Source organism: Physeter macrocephalus, chromosome 3 (genome assembly GCF_002837175.3).
Source record: "Physeter macrocephalus isolate SW-GA chromosome 3, ASM283717v5, whole genome shotgun sequence".
In the NCBI taxonomy this organism is placed as follows: Eukaryota; Metazoa; Chordata; class Mammalia; order Artiodactyla; family Physeteridae; genus Physeter; species Physeter macrocephalus.
This window is the reverse complement of record NC_041216.1, coordinates 24,693,870-24,713,599: the sequence shown is the minus strand read 5'-3', so window position 1 is coordinate 24,713,599 and position 19,730 is coordinate 24,693,870. Positions and strand designations below refer to the sequence as shown.

Genomic DNA, 19,730 nt, shown 5'->3' with positions numbered 1-19,730 from the left:
CCTGCCCCATGGGTTCCGTCCTTCACTTCTTCTTGCTTCTGCTGCATGCAGAAATGTATAGCTGTAAGCAAGCCTAATATTTATTTTAAAGCTGTAAGCGAGGTGCCCAGCTGCCCACAGCACTTCCCTGAATGGGAAAGTGAGTAGGGAGATGTGAACTGATAAGCCAGGCAAGCCAGAGAGCAGGAGCTGACTGCCACCGCGAGCCCTGCACTGAGACCTGGGCCTTGATCCCAACTCTACCAAAACAGGTCACTCGGTAGCTCTGGATGAACCAGGCTGGCAGGAATCTTGGAGCTCTCCCACCCCGGTGTCCCCAAACTCCAGCGTACAAGGAGCCTTATTAAATGTGAATTCTGATACCACAGGTTTGGGATGGGCCAGATGTGCATTTTATCAGGACCCCCCCCCCAGGTGATTCTGAGTGCTGGAGGAAACAATTCTCAAAGGTTGGTCAGGGGGCTTCCCTGGTGGCGCAGTGGTTAAGAATCCACCTGCCAATGCAGGGGACACAGGTTCGAGCCCTGGTCCTGGAAGATCCTACATGCTGCGGAGCAGCTAAACCCGTGTGCCACAACTCCTGAGGCTGCGCTGTAGAGCCTGCGAGCCACAACTACTGAGCCCGCGCACCTAGAGCCCGTCCTCCGCAACAAGAGAAGCCACCGCAGTGAGAAGCCCGCATACTGCAACGAAGAATAGCCCCCCCTCGCCGCAACTAGAGAAAACCCGCACACAGCAACGAAGACCCAACGCAGCCAAAAATAAATAAATAAATAAATAAATAATTTTTTTTTTTTTTTTTTTTTAAAAAGGGGGTGGTCAGGACCTCTGGAAGCCCCTGCAGGGGAAGTGGAGACAAAGCTATTTCCATGGTACCAGTAAGACATTATTTGCCTTCTTCATTCTCCTCTCACAAGAGTACAGTGGAGTTTTCCAGAGACTACGTCACATGTGATACGGAACAGATTAAATGCAGAAGCAGATATGAGAATCCAGCTTTCTTAAGCTGTAGGACATTAGAGAGATTTACAAAATTGTCAAACAATTCCACTCATCTCGCTGCATTTCCTTTTGTTTTGGGAAACTGTTATTCCAAAGTTTCTGTTTTAATTTTTTAAATGGTAAATAATAATAGACATAACTCACATAAACAAAAGCTCTTCGGGTCCTCAATAATTTTTAAGCATGTAAAGGGGTCCTGACATCAACCAGGTTTGAGAGCCACTGATCTAGCCCAACTCATATTTTAGGGATGAGGAAATTGGGGCTCAGAGAGCCGCGACTTGCTGAGTCACATAGTGACAGACACTAGAACTACCTTGTGGGATGGACTGGATGCTCTCCAAGTCCCTCTCAATAAAACCTGGGACTGGGAGACAGCCTCAGTGGCCGGATAGTACGTTGTCCCAGAAGTCAGATCAGATGGCTTCTCAAATGATCTGGAGTGTCTTTCTTGGAAGCTGCTTGCTGGGGAGGGAAAAGCAATGGGTTTTGGTGTCAACGCTGGCCTTAGCTGGCTCCAGTTCCATTTCTTTCTAACTGTGCAGTTGGGGCAAGTTATCGAATCTCAGTTTCCTCATGTGTGAAACAGGAATGACAAAGATCTCACAGGGTAGCTCTAGGGTTAAATGAAGCCAGTGGGACTTGTGTCTAGTACTTAGCACTCATACATTAGTTCCTACCTTTTTTTATGAAAGGGACTCAGAAAGGAGAGACATAAACCGTAGTGGAAAATAGGACAGACAAAAAATTTCTCCCGGCTTCCTTGTGAAAGCTTCTGGGGAGAGAGAGGTAGAAGAACACGTTTGCAGCTTCTTGCCGTGCTCCTGAGTAGTTGCCATAGATCAAGCTCAGCTGGTGCGAAAACGGTCCGTTACTTGAATCGTTTGCTGTCGGAAAAATTCCCACCGGGCAACACGCCCACGCATTTCACAATATCTATCTTCCTGATCCAAACACATCATCCCAGGCGTCTTCTCCTCTTCCCCATAGTCATGACCTCTGTTCTACACCCCTTTAGGGCACCAGCACATCCTATTAAAAGTGCTTTTTTTCTCCCCAGAGGATCCCAATACAGTGTCTGGGAACATGCGCTCAGTCTGAGCTTGGTCCACAGGGCTGACCAATGTGACCAACCTGACCAGAGTGGTGAAACAGCCCTTTCTCTGCTAGATCTCCAGCCCAGATGATACATCTTACTTTCAAATTCAAGCACCACAGTCCTTTTTTTTCCGCAATACACAACAGTGTGAGACAAGGACTCACCTCTGTCCTCTTCCCTTAGGCTATGTTACAGACACTGAATTACTCTCTGGTTCCACAACAGGGCCTGGGTCACACTGTTTTGCCTGCTCTTGTCCTTGTTACCTCCCACTGCCTTGCAGCCCCGGCTCACAGTTTCCTCTCTTTTCCCAGCATGACCCACAGCACAGGGCTTGTCGCTGCCTTCGTTTCTATCTCCCTCACTGTGCTATCAATCCGATAGGACAGGGACCATGCCTATCTCCTTCCTAAGTGTATTTCTATCACCTTCCGATGCTCTGCACGTAACAGATGGCCACTAACTGTTGCTGTCCAATGACAGTCTTGTAAAAGGGGCACCATTCAAGCCAGTTGCTCTGGGACAGTCCTTGTTCACACCTGTCTTCTTGCATAGTTTTAATAGCAATCCTTTTCACTCTCAAAATTGTTCTGGCTTGAATGATAAATTATGTTGGTATGCTAGTTTAAAATGGTATTATTTCTTCATAGTACTGTACTTAAAGAAAAAAAGATTTATTGAAGTATAATTTATATGCCAACGATTTCATACATTATAAAAGTGTACAGTTGGATGATTTTTAGTTAATTTATACTGTTGTGTAACCATCACCACAATCCTTTTTAGAACACTTTCATCACCCCAAAAGTGCCTGTTTGTAGTCAATCTCTGCTCCCACTCCAGCCCCAGAAACCTGTGATCTATTTAATGTCTGCACAGTTTTGCTTATTCCTAGAAATAAATGGAATAATATGTAATTTTTGTGTCTGGCTTCTTTCACTTAGCATAATGTTTTTGAGGCTTATCCATATCATGGTATTTATGAGTAGTACATTCCTTTTTTATTGCTGAGTCATATTTCATTGTGCATAATTTTGTTTATCCTTTTATCTGTTGGCGATTTGGATTGTTCCAGGTTGGGCATTAAAGAATAAATGTTTTAACTGAAATCTTTCTAGGCACTGGTTTCTCTGGCTGGGTCTTTATATCCAACTGCTTCTTAGTCACCTTTGCAGTAAGGGGCTCAGATAGCCAACTCAACTCCTTGATTCTTGAGGCAGCAACCTTTTTCTGTTTGGACTTCATTTCTGTCCTTGCATCCTGACTGGATGTTTCTCTGTTCTCAAATTCTCTTGGCTTTTATTCCTTGATCCACTTGACAGTTTTATCGCTTGACCTTCTCGTGGTTTCCCATCAAGCCAGAGGGAGTCAAGGGGAGGTAGGTATTTGATGACCAACAACTCGTGCCTTGTGGATCATGTTTTATTAAATTCTGGTTTTGATGAGATGCTGAGCATACTTAAATAACAACCAAAACATTTAAGTTTGGGTAAGAATGGGTTACTTTATCAAGTAGATTAAAAGGACAGTGTACTTGTCCTTTAGGAAGAAATAATCAGGCATAAATCAAGAGTAAGGGGGAAGATTAATGGGAATTTCACTTTACACAACTTAGGACAACATGGCTGTTTTAGTAAATGAAGCTAAAGTTTCTCCTGGATCTCAGAATTCAAACCATATTTATAAATGCATAATTCAGCTACTGTACGGTTTAAATGGGCTTGTTGTGCTAGCCTGGGAAATGTTAGCATTTTTACTATTTTCTACAGAGAAAATATTTTCCAATTTATGTATCAAACAACTCAATGAACTTAAAATACCAATTTTTATGTTGGAACTATCTGCAGCAGTTTCTTTACAGTTATACATAAAGTGTTTTTACTGTAAAATTGAGTTAATGTATAAAAATACAGCTTTATGCCATAATAAAGTTAGTATTTACTAAAAAAAAAAAAAAAAAGAATAAATGTTTTGAACATTCCTGCACAAATCATTGTGTGGGCATATGTTTTCATTTCTCTTGGGTAGATACTTGGGAGTGAAATTGCTGGGTTATATGCTAAGTGTATGTTTAACTTTTTAAGAACTGCTAATCTATTTTTGAAGTGGCTATACCCTTTCCCACAAGCAGTGTACAAGGGTTCTAGTTTCTCCACATCCTCGCCAACGCTTGATACTATCTTTGTGATTACAGCCATCCTAGTGGGTGTGAAGTAGTATCTCATCGTGGTTTTAATTTGCATTTCCCCAACAAGGTTGAACATATTTTCAAGTGCTTACTAGCTACTCACATATCTTCTTTGGTGAGACCTCCATTCAAATCTTTTGCTTGTCCACTTAAAATAAATATTAGAATAGACTTATATTTATAGAAAAGTTGCTCAGTTCAGAAAGTTCCCTTATATAGCCCTCACCTAGTTTCCCGTATGGTTAACATCTTGACACTACCATGGTACATTTGTCATAACCAAGAAACCAACATTAGTGTTAATACTATTAAGTAAACTCCAGACTTATTATTACAAGTACCACTTTTCCACTAATGTACTTCTCCTGTTCTGCTTCCATCCAGAACATTATGTCATCATGTCTCTTTAGTTTCCTCTGATCTAGGACAATTTCTTGTCTTTTCTTGTTTTTTACGACCTTAACAATTCTTAATTCTAGGTCCTTTGCCATTTCCATATACATTTTAGAGTCAGTTTGTTAATTTCTATACAAAATGCCCCTAGGATTTTATAGGGAGGGCGCTGAATCTATAGATTATTATTTTTTTTTTTTTTTTGTGGTATGCGGGCCTTCCTCTATTGTGGCCTCTCCCGTTGCGGAGCACAGGCTCCGGACGCGCAGGCTCAGCGGCCATGGCTCACGGGCCCAGCCGCTCCGCGGCATGTGGGATCCTCCCAGACCGGGGCGCGAACCCGGTTCCCCTGCATCAGCAGGCGGACGCGCAACCACTGCGCCACCAGGGAGGCCCTGAATCTATAGATTATTATGTTGATCTTCTGTTTGGAGACTTTGTTACCTGAAATCATGTCATCTGTGAATAAACACAATTTTACTTCTTCCTTTCCAATCTGAATGCCTTTTATTTTCTTTGCCAATGGTAGTGGCATTTTGATTGGGATGTTTAGTCTATTTCACGTGTAATGTATACTGTCGATATGGTTGGATATATGGGTGCCATTTTGCTATGTTTTCCATGTCTTATGTCTTCCTTGTTCCTCTGTTCTCTTTTTACTGCTCTGTTGTGTTAATTTGTATGTGTGTGTACTACCTTAATCCCTAGATTGATTTTTTTTTCCCCTCTAGGTTGATTTGTTAACTAAATCTTGAGTTATTTTCTTAGTGGTTGTCTAGGGATTACAATACGCATCTTTAATGTATTACAATGTACTTCAGCTTAATATTGAACATTTCTGGTAAATATAGAAACTTCACTACAATATAGCTCCATTTTCTGACTGTCCCTTTTTGCTATTACTGTCATGTATTTTTTTATCTGTATATGGTAAGCCCAATAATATATGTTATAATTACTAGTTCAAACAAACTTAAATTTTTTTAAGAGAAAAACTATAAACTGTCTTATATTTAGTCATGCATTTATCATTCCAGAGATCTTCATTCTCTTTCAGAGAGAGACTGGATTTCATACTTCAGCCTTGTAGCAAATGAGAGAGGCTCAGAATCAGAAAATGCAGAGAGTAGCTTCAAAGAGGGCAAACAGAGCAGTGCCTCCCCAGACTCCTGCCATCCTCCAGGCGCTAACCATCTGCAGGCTCCTTGACTGCCGGGCACCACCTCCCGTGCGTCCTGCTTCCTTCCCCGTCAAAATAAGCTAATGCCTATGAAAGTTCCTTGGGAATTTCAAGTACTGTACGATCTAAGATACCATTATTAATATTGTCTAATTTGAAACAAGAAACTCAGCTCAGGGAAGTTAACTTTCTCAGCTAGTTAGTGGCAGAACTGAACTTTAACCCAAGTCGACTAGGGCCAAGCCCAGCACTCTTTCCTAATCAGATTAGCAGGCCATAATTATGCAAACTCACAGAGAAATTGGGTGTATCTGTATGTTAGAGACATTTAGTTGACTTTAAGTGGAAAGATAAATTGAAATGAACTTTCAATGACTGGTTTGGGAGGCCAAACAGCACTTGTAATAATTTTACAGGTAGAACTTTACACAATTGCTTTCTTCAAGATAGACTTTGTACCTCTCATAACTTTCAACTTTTCTGCAACTACTTCCTTTTTCTGTGACGCTTGGTTACAAGGAAAAGCTACCATCAGATTTTGCTGCAGGAACAAATTGATTGCTCTAGTCTGAGATTTGGCAAAGGAGAAATTATGCTGAGTCAATGTGACTAAACCTCTGGACACACCCAAGTTACCACTGCAAAGCATCATTTTAGGCAAACATGTTTAAATATCTAATCAAACAGCCAATAATTTTTTCTTCTATTACTAATGGTACGTGCTACACGGCCTTCTCATTTCTTTGTTAAAGTGCTAACAACCAGTAAAAAATACTGCTTCCCAGCATGGTTGGAAAGCTACAGCAAACTGGCTTAAGGAGAGCAGGGCTGGGACAAAGGCCAACTCTCCCCAGAGATGAATGGGGTAAAGCAGGGGCTGGCTGGGGCCAGAGCTTCATGCTGACCTTTAGTTTTTAGAAAACCCTCAAATTCTTGGCTTTTAATGCTTAAGTCAACTCACATTACTATTCATCTTCACAATTTTTTGCCTTGCTCTAATTCCCCAAATCCCAAATCGAACCCTGGGCAGGAATTCTACAAAAACAACCCTTCTCTGCAAACCTCCCAAGGCTGAATCCTTTGTTTGACTTACATAAGAGGGTGTGTAAGTAACATACTAGTTGGGGTAGATTTGAAAATCCCGGCTCTGACACCCACTTGCTGTGTAATTCCTGCAACTGAACTCAAATGGCTTGTCTGCAGAGTGGGTAGGAAGAGCGATTTTGAAAAAACCCAGAGATCATATGTTCTAAAGCCAGAGTGTACGTGTGTGATGTGCTCAGAAAAGCTAAAAATTTAAGACTGTGCAGAGACCAGAAGTTTTTCTCTTTTTTTTCGGCCACGCCACGCGACATGCGCGATCTTAGTTCCCCGACCAGTGACTGAATCCGCACCTTCTGCAGTGGAAGTGCGGAGTCTTGTCCACTGGACCACCAGGGGAGCCCCCCCAGAAGTTTCTAAAACCAAAAGTGGAATGACAAGAAAAATCAGATATAAAAGTAATGCATTAAATAAACATGAACCGTTCCCCGGGACCTCCTGATGTTCTATACTGTCAGCTTTGCAAGAGCCATGGCGACAACGTGACTCTGGATGAGGCCCAGATGTAAGGGACAACCCGCTTTATGAGAACTAATGCAGTTCAAACAAAAAGTCCAATGCAGTTCAGGAAGACATGGCCTAGAGTTGACCAATGAGTCTCAGGGAAAAACCAATGACCAGGAGGACCCGCGAAGGCTCCTGTCACTTAGCTCTCTGCCTGGGGGCTGCCTACCACTTGGTGTCGCCTCCTGGTACCGCAGATAAACAGCACTGCTCCCCCAGGACCCGGGGCTGAACTCCCCTCTCATGCCCCTCCAAGCCCACCGGCCACCTCCAGGGCAGCATGCCAGCAAACTCTCTGTTCTGGTCTCGTCCCACCGTCAGGCTTTCCCGTCTAGTGCATTCAGCCCCATCAGCAGACACACATGCTGGGCTCTCGCCTTCCTTTAAAATAAAAACCTCTCCCTGACCCCTTGCCCCTCCCCACACCGTATTACTCACTCAACCTCTTCTTCTCCCACTTTCCCTGGCACCTACTCTGGGTAGGCTTTCTTCCGCACCACTCATGAAGATGCTCTACTCGCCGACGACCCCGTCAGAGCAGAGGCACTCCTGATGTCTCCTCCCATGTGAAGTGAGCTCTGTTACTGGAACATTCCTGCTTCTGCCAGCCCCTCACAGAGGGCCAGGAGAGAAACGAAATTGCCTGAGTCTGGGAGGAGCCCCTGGCATGGCCAGCCTGACCACTTCTTCCCTCTGGGGACCTTGGCTGCCATCAGGGAACCTCTTGGTTCACATGGAAGCTTGCGAGAAAGGCAGGGTCTCAGGCCCCACTCGAGGCCTCCTCAGCCAGAATCTGCACTTAGTAGGACCCACAGGGGAATCGTACGCACATTAAAGTTCAAGATACACTGCTCCTGGCCCTCTAGTTCTGAGGCTCGGTATTAGGGAATTCATTTACCCACAGACATAAGCCACATTCTCTAATCATAGCTTTAACAGTAACCAAGGTGATATTTCGATCTCCTATCTGGCTTATTCTTTTATTAGTTGGCTCTGAAATTGGGAAAAAGTGATGGCATTCACCGGCTCCCTCAAACTTCCTAGACCTCCCTGTTGCCAAAACCTGTGGTCACTGCTCAGTTCTTATTTTTACCCGTCAGCTGCTCTTGACATGGTTATCACTTCCTCCATCTTCAAACACTTCCTTAACTTCACTGCCAAATACCACGCTCTCCTCACAGCCACTTCTCCTGGCCCTTGCTGTCGCCCTCTCTTCCTACTGCCTTTATTGTCACCTTCATGTGACAGTTCCCAAATGTGTCTCCAGCCCCCACCTCTCCCCCTGAATGCGACTGCCTCATGGACCACACATGCAGGTGAACACGGCCACAACCTAGTCCTCTACTCAGAACCACCCCTCAGCTCTTCTAGAACCTCCAGCCTCCTTCACCCTAGGGAACCCCAAGGCCGTCCTGTTTGCTCAGACACACGTCCTGGGAGTTACCATCCTCCTTTCTCGACATGCAGTCCCTAGGCAGACTCTGAGTTCTAACAGTAAAACGTGTCCTGAATCTGGCCCTTTCTCCCCGAATCTACTGCGGCTAGTCCAAGCCTCCGTCCTCCCCCCGGGACGCTGTGGCAACAACTTCCCGTTTGGCCCCCTTTCCTCCACGTGTCCCCCATCTCTACACACACAGGCTGCTCTCCACCCAGCCATCTGAATGGTCTTTTAAAACACAAATTAAGATCATGTGACTTATCTTCTCAAAATCCGCCCTTGGTTCCTGTTTCCCTCTAATGAAATTAGTTATCTAAGCCCTAAAAAACACCTGGTCTCTGGCTACCTCCTTAGTCCATGCCGGCCTCCTTGCTATTTTGGAATCTTCTGAGGACACTGCTGCCTCAGGTACCTATTTACCCCGCGTGGAGACCTCTTTGCCCAGGGATGTGCATGGGTTTACCCGTTCTTTCATTCAGGAGTCTACTCAAATGCCATCTCCCCAAAGAGGCCTTCCCTGACCACACAATCTAAAAAGATGCTTTCTTCCCATCCCGTCTAATCTTTTATTCAGCTTTACTTTGCTCTGTAACATTTTAAATTTGTATAACGAGTGTCTTCCCTCACTGGAATGGGAGGGCCCCGGGTACAGGGCCTGTTCTGTTCGCTGCTGAATCATCAGAATCCAGACACTTGCCAGGGACAGGTGGGCCCTCGGATACGCACCGAATGCACTGCTGCTTTTTGCCTGAATGCTGCTTCCCTTCCCTGCTTCCACTGCCCCCCAGATACCCAGGACGGTGGTCCCTGCTCATTCTCTGCTCACAACAGGAACTCGTTAAATTGACACAGTGAAAATCTCAACTCCTCCATCACCCACCCTACAACAACACTACAGAATCACTGGTAGGTATATAAACAGAGGCTTTGGGAGGAAAAAAAGACAAATGTTCCACCTAAAATAGCCACTTCCCTAACCGAGAGGAAGGTACTTTCAAAGAAACAGCATCACATTAGTTATATACTGCTGTTTTGCATTATCAGAAAGGAACATGTAGGTCACAGCATGGTGACATCTGTCCCAGAAGAGTAATACCTTTGCAAATCAAGAAAAATCTTTGTGTAAATACCTTTCAAAGGGTGTAGGAATAAACGCACATCAAGAGCCTTCTGATGCACTGGTTGTACCTTTATTATTTTTACCTCGTTCACTAATAGTTCCGTGATGCAAGGTTACCATACACAGTTAGATAATGTCTGCGTTGCACATCTAAGGCTATACAGCAAAAGAACCAGAATTAGTACAAATACAAGAACTATATTTACATTCTGTATACTCAGGCTCCGAACATCAGATAATATTTACATAATAAAACATGAAAATGAGAATCTGAAATTAATAATGTACATTGTTGCTAAATGTGCTCAACTCCTTCCCTGGGGAGAGATCAGTTTGCAAAGTCTTGGTTCAAAAAGGCCACTTATGCTTCATGGGTTTTGTGCATGAGGATGGTGACAAGGGACTTGAAGTCTCACCGGACAAGTACTTCAGAGCCACAACGTCTAAGACGACTCATGAGAAGGCTGATGGGTTCCTCAGGTGAACTGATGCCAGGATACAGAGCATGAAAAAAATTAACTTGAAGACATGAAAACAACACGCGACGGCCAGGGTTTGGCAAGAGACCAACCTCAACTCGGACATTCCGTCTGAGCACACGCCGTTTTGGCTGAGTTTTTTATGTGAGATTTGTATCAACTCTAACTTCTTCCTTTAAATGACTAGAGGCTTTCCTAAGATTTTATGGGGCTCGAACACAGGTTTCATAAATGGCCTTTTGGAACACAACAGCAGCAGATCATCTCTCAGCTGACACCTCCGTCTACTAAGGAAGCACAAATCAATACATTCCTGCTACACAGTCACGGTCTGGCCACACACGTGGGTGAATCATCACTGGCCACAGTGGACAGCTGCAGTGCACACGAGTTAGAGTCCTATTTAAAATACATTCAGCAAACCTTCTGAGAGCAGCAGCAAAATTAGTCTCTTTCTTTTTAAAGAGCAGGTTAACAATCACATTTTAAAAAGGGAACCAAAAGGTAAAATGAAGGACCCAAGTCAAACAAGAAACGAGCGAGCCCTGATACTGTCCAGGAGAACCCTAGTGGAACCCAGACGAGGGAGTGCCAAGTACCAGCAGGTGCTACACGCTAGGTCATCCTTGCTTTTCCAGTTCAATGTGCAATTAATTACAGCTGTATAAATATACAAATACCTTACAAAATTAAATATCCCTGTAAATTAGACAACAAGCAGCAGACAACAAAGTCTTTGCTTTGATATATGTGCCAGGAGAAGTCATTTTACTTTAGGTACCAAAAGATCTTCCACAATGGCTTAATTGATTCCTTCATCTTACAAGAGCTGAAAAATCTCATCCGAAATATGAGTAGTCGTAATTGGGAAAAATCATTTCCCTCGACTTCCCTCACATTATCAAAACGTATTGGAATCCAAGTGCTCACCCAGCTGCCAAAAGCAGCCCTTCCCTGCGCTCGCGGCTGTGTGCGTGGGCTGGCGGACCCCGCAGAGCCCGGCCTGAGAGCTGAGTGACCCCCAGGCAGGCGCGGAGACAGGAGGGTGTGAGCACTGGTCTGGTGGAAGCTGTGAGGCCGTCTTTTGCTCTGGCAGGAGAAAGGAGGATGGGGGAGGGAGGGGAGGAGATGGTTACTCTAGCGCTCGTTTCTCCTAAATTTGTATAAGTGTTCTTTCTTGCTTTATTATTATTATTATTTGCTTGTTTAAAGGTGTGCTTCAAGGAAAAAAAAAAAAAAAAAAAGGAAACAAACAAACAAACCCTTAAAAGGTGGTTTCCTTAAAGATTTGAGTTCTTTCAACTTTCCTGACACTATGGCTTCCGTGAAAGCCTCATAAATAATTCCTGCCATAAATTCTCTCTCAGAGCTTCAAAGTGGGGATGGACCTGCCTGGAAAGGGAACATCAATCCTGAAACTGCTCCAACTCCAATCTGAAAACAGACCCCTAGAGAAAGGGGGCACCAGTGGGGGCTGTGTGTACCAGGGAGCCGCAGCCAAGGCCCCCGCTGCCTCACAAGGCCTTCTCACCTCGGCCTCTTCTAGTATCTGACATTCCAAAGCAAAGACTTTCCAAGCCAGTATTGTTTAAGTTAGAATAAAAAACAAGAGTCATCTCACTGTATCACTTGATTCTATCTCCCTCGGCTCCGCCCACCCCCCCCCACCGCCGCCTCCTTTTGCCACAGACACGGATCCTCCTATCAGACTCTAACACCAGCAGCATCCATGATTTAATTCGAAAAGTAACCTTCAAATCTCATCTTCGTTTCCCTGAAACTAGATTTAATTTCAGCCCAGGAAGCTGTCTCTAAGCACGGGCAGACCCTGGATTTGAGCGGACACTGGAAGGGCACACTGTGTCCATTAGACAAGAAACCTCTAACTACTTTAAAGTCTGAAGCACCACTTAGAAAAGAAGTAACATTAGAGTTAGTGACCTATGTTTTAAGGAGAGGAAGAAAGTTAAAAAATCTACCATAGAATTTTTCTTGATCATTTTTCAGGTAAGGTCATAGCCTTCGATTTCTAGTCTTTCTTTTGTTAAGCTCTCCGTGACTCCCTTTTCCTCCTCTTTGCAAAGCAATTATGATGAACGAAGCCAGGAGATGAGCCCCTCCAGGAAGGCAGAGGCAAGGGTCTGGGTGCTGGCGAGCCTGCCCGGCACCCATTCTGCTGAGCGCACGGGCCCTTCCCCTTTGCTACCCGAGAGTCAGCACCCTCGAGGCGGAGGACCCCCGGCGGAGGATCTCCACAAAGTGGGAGCAAGCAGATACTTTCCCGAACACCTGAAGGATGGATGGTCAAACAGAGGCGTGAGCGAGGGCAGTAAAGGATGGTACAGAACAGCCCCAAGTCAACTGGCAAAGCAACTGAAGTAACTGGAGGGCTTCTCTCCCATGTCATTCCTGTGACACTTACTGCAGCTGAAAGAGAAAGAGCATCTTCCACGATGGCCTCCGGAAGCAGGCGATCCTATTCTGTCACAGAAGGAGGCTACCGGCAGTGAGCTCCTCCTTTCTCCTCTGGCAGTATTTCCACGCACGATGGAGATAACCAAGGAGGAGACAAATGACCAGGCCTGGGGCCAGGGTTCAGGTGGACCCTCTTCTCTGCCCCCAGGTGTCCTTTTGCTCTTAGTGGTGGCAGGAAGTCCGTTATAATTCTGGGGTCCAGAAAGCAAAGCCTGCCATGTTCACTTATCTATGAGCATAGGGAGACAAGCATCATTGAAAGTGTTTTCAATTTGACAAGGATCACTGAAAATGACCACTGGATTCAGAGGGAGACATCCAAGTTTACACTTAAGAGCTAGATTTCTTTGATCAAAGGGAGCTACAACAATCACAAGGTCACTACCCGGCATTATCACAATCATAATGATGACAAAGACCATCGAGTTCATCACCCAGATAGTGAAACACTCCCTCCTTGTGAGATATTTGTATATGACATCATGGCACTAATTCCAAACTGTACCACTGTCATTACTAACTCCAAGAACAGAACTGAGACTCTGAGAGAAGAGGCTCCCTCACAGTGGAGACAAACAGCTCACAGGAGCCCTGCTGTGAGAACTACAAGCATCTTACTGACCCCCACTGTCACAGCCCAAGTCCCACGGTCCTCTGAAATCCATCAGCAATAGCCTTGGCTCTTTCCTTCTTATAAGGTCAACAGCAGCCACTGTCCCAAACCTGCTGAAAAGTCTCTTCCACTAAATGAAAATTACATAGCTATGTTCTAAATAAGCCCCAATTTCAGAGAATATACCTGTCCCATTTTTAAGCTCACTACAACCTTTTCCCTGAATGGAGAATGTAAGGATTAGTCATGGCAAAAAGAGACAGAAGGGGAAAAGGTAAGTTTTTTCCTCTCAGGTTCTAAAAAAGACCAGATGTCTCTTCCTTTAAGTCTCTAAGCCACCCAAGAAAAATTAAAATTATATCACAACGAAAAGAAAAAAGTATTATGTTGTCTTGAACAACAGACAGAGATATCCAAAGACAGCAGTACAGACATCAGAGGTGGTCATATGGGGACCTATCACACAAAAGGAAGCCAAAATACACCAAAAAACAATTGGGAGATTCACTGGATCCCCTCCGGGTTTTTGTTTTTTTCTTCGTTTCCCCCCCCCCCTTTTGTTAGGCCACATGCTTCTAACGATTCTCAGCACAGGAAGAAAGAAAAGAGTACAGAGCAGTGGGGATGGGGACCAGGAGAGATAGAGAAAGTGCTGGACGAGGAGGGACGCGCACTTCAGCCACAGGATCACACACGAGAATAACCATCAAGGACCACAGAGAGGAACGAGACGTAACACTTCCTTTATCTCTCGGAAGGCGAGGGAGGGCGCTCGGCAGTCACCTAGTACTTCGGTTGGCTCGGGCATCGGCGGGAGAGTTTTGACCTGTGGGCAAAAAAGGGATCAGAGGATCAGACAGACGGCAGGACTGGAAAACTGGATCCGGGGCTCTTGCCCTCGCAGGTATTCCTCCTCTGTGCTCCCCTCCTTGCACGTCCTCCCAGCCTGCACTGCAGGCCCGGGTCTCTAAGCCCCTGAACCAACAGGCCGGCCAGTGGTCCTCCTCGCTCTGGGGACCCTGGGACGCAAGCCCCTCACAGGATCTGAGGCTGGATCATACGGCCGAATACTGGGAGGCCGTTAAGGTTCTCACAGTCTTCCCTTTACTTGGTCCCACAGACCCCAGCTGTGGGACCCTTAAGAATAAAAAGTCAAAGCAGGAGATTAACTGGGAACAGATGTGACCAGAGTCTCCTTAGCCATTCGGGACACCAGATGCCACCTTATGAGAAGCTGAGGCCTCATCGCCACCTTACAACCACACTTACACTCCTGTCCTTCCTCTATTTTAAACTTGTTTGCAACAAGACTTCCTTTTCTGTTTATGTTGACGTCCCTGGAACCAAAAACCAAGGAGAGGAAGGAAACACAGGAACAACTTCTTACCGTATTGTGCCAGCAAGGAGTGGGTTAAAGGCATATAACCAGTCGTTCATGTCTTTGTCATTGAGAGCCTGCAAAAGGACCCCACGGTGCTTTGTGCATACAGCAAAGGTGTTCGGTGTCTGAAAGAGGCACAGGAAGATGAGAAAGTTACTATGGATACTGAACAATGGGGACCACCAGCCATATTCAGAGGGCACGTGGCCCTTTTCACGCTGAAGGTTCAGAGACTCCAAATACGAAAGAGAGATTCCACACCACACAACGGAGTTCAGAACTCAACAGGGGAGGCTGTGCGTGGCAATGAAAAGCAAGAGAGGGCAGGACTGACCTTCACCATGGCCTGCTGGTCCTCACTGTATTCCACCTGCGCTGTGGACAAGTTAATGATGCCACGCTCCACCGGGTCTTTGTCACTGTTATAGATGAAGACATAGGGGCGACGGACCACGACAAAATGTTTAGCCCAGTTGCTGGAAAGTGGCTCCTTGAAATGCAGATATCCTTTCTTAGAGACCACTGAGCTGAAAAGGACAGTACAAGAGAGGTTAGTTTCTCACAAAAATAAAGTGATCATGAGCCGAGGGCCATCAAAACAGACCTAGGCCAAGTCCCTAGGTTGAACGAAACAGGCAAATGATCTACTTGGTCTAGAATCTTATCCGCCGAAGAAATGCAGCGGAAGAGCACAAAGCACCACCACCACATGCTGTGCCGGGTGGCGGTGATACACCTGGAGCGGAAACCCAGCCCAGCACTCTTGCACCCTGATTCCATTTGCATTAGACTGTAACGCAGACCTCATGGAGAAGAGCTGAAAGTAAATTCCTGCTAATTTGTCTTTTAATACCTGGCATCCCTGTTCAATATAGTACTCACCCTGGTCTAATTTCTTCAATATCTGGAACGAGATTGAGAAATTCATTTTTTCCTGCTCGGGCCAAATAGGGCGTTTCCACAGTTGGGACAATCTGAAACTGTTCAAATTCCAGGCAGGGACTAGAGGCCCGGGAATTGGCTTCTGGGGTCCTTGAAAAGAGAGACGTTAGGAAGAAAGGGGTAACAACAGGTGCTTCAGTAAGGTCAATACACAACCACCTCACCAGGAGGAACAATGCCTCTCCCCGAGCACCAGGGACCTTGCAAACATCAGTCCCAGAGAGCTTGGCTAAGAAGACAAAGCCGGCGTCCGAAACGTAATCCCAAATTCACCTGGTGTCATCCTTCGGCAGTTACGAAGGAAACTCATCACTGATGACCACCAAGTCACTCAGTCTCTCTTCCTATCCTGACGCCCTCTAAACGGAAGGGTATTGAATATGAACTCCATTCCTTTATACGTTTCTATTTAGTCTCAAGGCCATACCGAGGGCACCACCTAGGGCAGTGGTTCTCACAGTGAGGTCCCTGATCAGCAGCATCAACTTCACCTGAAAACTTGTTAGAAATTCAAGTTCTCAGGCTCCAACTCAGACATACAGAATTAGAAACTCTGAATGGGGTTCAGCCACCTGGGCTTTAACAGTTAGCCTCCCAGGCGATGCTGATGCCACCGAAGCCTGAGGGGCTGGAGAGCGAGCGAGCAAACGGGAAGAGCCTGGGCTCCTAAACGGCTGCTTGGGGCGGAGCTGCCCCACCAACCAGGACCAGCTCGGAGCTGAGGTGCGAGGAATAATCCCCATGCTCTGTACTGTTATCTTTGTAGAGCAGCGTAGTCTAATTAATTGTATTTCACCAATTCCAAAAAGCCCATTTCCCTCAAACTCTACCATTTCTCGAATTGGGATGCATCTTGTAATTGACGGCATGTCACATTTTAGTTGGCACTGCTTTTTCTTTTAGTGGCATATAAAAATAATGTCTTAGAGTTGATGGCACCCCAGATGCAATTAAATTACCTGGTTGTGTTATTTTCTCCAGCCCACTGCCTCAGTGTTGATACAGGAAAACAGACAGCTGGACGATAACCAGGTGGGTTGTGACAGGTGAGCATAATGAATGGAGACAGGGCAAAGGAGACTGATGGCACACTACACAGCAGTGATTCTAATGATGAATTCATGGAATCATTCATGGACTTCATCTCTATTCTTCTTATCTATATGTTTTGTTGTGTCATTAAAATATTTTTTCCGAAGTAGTTTCAAAATATTTTTCCCAGGACGGGGCTTCCTGTGTCTGATCTGACTGGGGAGACAATCAGGGGTGTGAATACAAGAACAAATCACGCAAAAGGGGATGAAGAAGAGTCAGTGACTTGATGCAGAAAGTTAGTAAAACGTGTGACGTTAAGAGATGTCAGCAGCATCTTCCCAGTCACTGTGACATCCAGAAAAGGCTCCCACCTGTTTCCCAAGGCTGCCTAGGGGGACGGTGCTGCCCTCGGTTGAGAACCACTGAGCTAGCGGAAGGTTGGCATTTCCCTTGGTTCTTACATTAGCTTTTGTCAGTGAAATCTGGGTACTTACTTCTGATCCAAAGAGTTGCTCCCAGCATCGATCAGAGAGGGGCAGGTGGAGGAGGGAGTGAGGGTAGCACTGCTAAAACTGGACACAGAGGGATCCCGTCCGACTGGAGAGATATCAGACAACTGGAAGGACACAGAACACAGCAAGTGAGATTCAGATGAACGAAACCACCTCTGCAGTAAGAAGCTTTGACAGCCAGTGACCTCACATTCATAAATCCTCTTCTGTTTCAGGTCAGTCAAGAAAACAATTCTTACGAATATTTTATGGCCTCAGTGTCAGAATAGGAATCAAGACATTTATAAAAGAGGCAAGGCTAGCTTTTTATATTTATAAAATGTTTATACTTTATATTGCTACAGCCTCCTGCATTAACTAAATGACCCTATCTATATGTGCCAAGAACTAAGAACAACAGGCACGGGCTTCCCTGGTGGCGCAGTGGTTGAGAACCTGCCTGCTAATGCAGGGGACACGGGTTTGGGCCCTGGTCTGGGAGGATCCCACATGCTGCGGAGCGGCTGGGCCCGTGAGCCATGGCCGCTGAGCCTGCGCGTCCGGAGCCTGCGCTCCACAAAGGGAGAGGCCACGACAGTGACGGGCCCGCACACCGCGATGAAGAGTGGCCCCCGCTTGCCACAACTAGAGAAAGCCCTCGCACAGAAACAAAGACACAACACAGCAAAAATAAATATAAATAAATTAATAAACTCCTACCCCCAATATCTTCTAAAAAAAGGAACAACAGGCACTGTTCTAAGAATATGGCAGAGGCCCTGCCCTCCTGGAGCTTACACTCTAAGTGGAGAAGGCAGATAATAAACCAATCAACAAACACTTTAAGAAGTGTCAGGCAGGGATCAGTGCTACAGCAAAAAGTATAGCAGAGAAGCAGCTTAAAAGGTTTCAGAGAGCTGCTGGCTTTACATAGGGTGGTTAAGGAAATCCGCTCCAAGGAGGCAACACCTGAGCAGAAAAATGAAATAAAGAAGCGAATCATGGGACTATCTGGAATGTTATACTGGGGGTTTGAGCCCTGGTCTGGGAGGATCCCACATGCTGCGGAGCGGCTGGGCCCGTGAGCCATGGCCGCTGAGCCTGCGCGTCCGGAGCCTGCGCTCCACAAAGGGAGAGGCCACGACAGTGACGGGCCCGCACACCGCGATGAAGAGTGGCCCCCGCTTGCCACAACTAGAGAAAGCCCTCGCACAGAAACAAAGACACAACACAGCAAAAATAAATATAAATAAATTAATAAACTCCTACCCCCAATATCTTCTAAAAAAAGGAACAACAGGCACTGTTCTAAGAATATGGCAGAGGCCCTGCCCTCCTGGAGCTTACACTCTAAGTGGAGAAGGCAGATAATAAACCAATCAACAAACACTTTAAGAAGTGTCAGGCAGGGATCAGTGCTACAGCAAAAAGTATAGCAGAGAAGCAGCTTAAAAGGTTTCAGAGAGCTGCTGGCTTTACATAGGGTGGTTAAGGAAATCCGCTCCAAGGAGGCAACACCTGAGCAGAAAAATGAAATAAAGAAGCGAATCATGGGACTATCTGGAATGTTATACTGGGCAAACGCACAGCCACTGTACCCAACCTCAAGGCGGAAAGCTTGGAGTGTCTAGGGAACGGCAAAAAAAGGTGAAGATGACCAGAACAGAGTGAATGATGCAGAAATTCTTTAAAGTGTTCACCTCACTCTTTGTCGAAGGCAACAAAATTTCATGCCACCAAGAACCTCAGGACTTCTTGTGCCTTGCCATATAATAATATATCACCCCCTGCAGAATACTCTTCTCCAAGGGATTCAGGGAAAAGCCCAAATGTTTCCCATCTCATAATTACTCTAAGAGACACAGAAGAATACTTTTATCTTCAGAAGTCAGTGTTCTGACGGAAAAATTAAATAAACGAAAGAGCAGCTATGTCATACATCCTCACATATAATGCTATGCCCATCTCAAGCCACCTAAAAGCAGCAAAACCTGAGGACAGGACATGAGAGCTGCTTACCTTGCAGTCACTGATGCTGCCGTGCACCTGGCTGAATTCTCGGTTGAAAGTGTGGGTGAGAAGTTGCAGGCACTAGGGAAGAGAGAGGCAAGAGTAAGTTTCAATGGTTAAACAAAGCCCGGGATTAAAGCAGGAAGGGAAAATAACATGCCTAAGACTCACAGTGGAGCTCAGGTGCTGCTCAAATAGCTCTAGAAATTAACTGAGTTCGTAGCAAGAGAAGCCTGGTACATGCCTAACAAAGACGATAAAATGAGTGGATAAAAAGCC

At 45.5% G+C, this 19,730-nt stretch overlaps 1 protein-coding gene across 3 annotated transcripts in view; it reads right to left on the bottom strand.

Moving 5' to 3' along the window:
* Positions 1-11,778: 11,778 nt before the first annotated feature.
* Positions 11,779-19,730, bottom strand: part of KIF1B (kinesin family member 1B) — a 138,396-nt gene continuing 130,444 nt past the window's right edge. For all 3 annotated transcript variants that reach the window (XM_028487854.2, XM_028487857.2, XM_028487851.2), the window contains 6 exons: positions 19,461-19,532; positions 17,445-17,566; positions 15,856-16,005; positions 15,308-15,500; positions 14,980-15,098; positions 11,779-14,418 (listed from right to left, as the gene is read on the bottom strand). In XM_028487854.2, the coding sequence (XP_028343655.1) occupies positions 14,376-14,418; positions 14,980-15,098; positions 15,308-15,500; positions 15,856-16,005; positions 17,445-17,566; positions 19,461-19,532 (699 nt within the window). In that variant the 3' untranslated portion in view covers positions 11,779-14,375. The remainder of the gene's footprint in view (positions 14,419-14,979; positions 15,099-15,307; positions 15,501-15,855; positions 16,006-17,444; positions 17,567-19,460; positions 19,533-19,730) is intronic.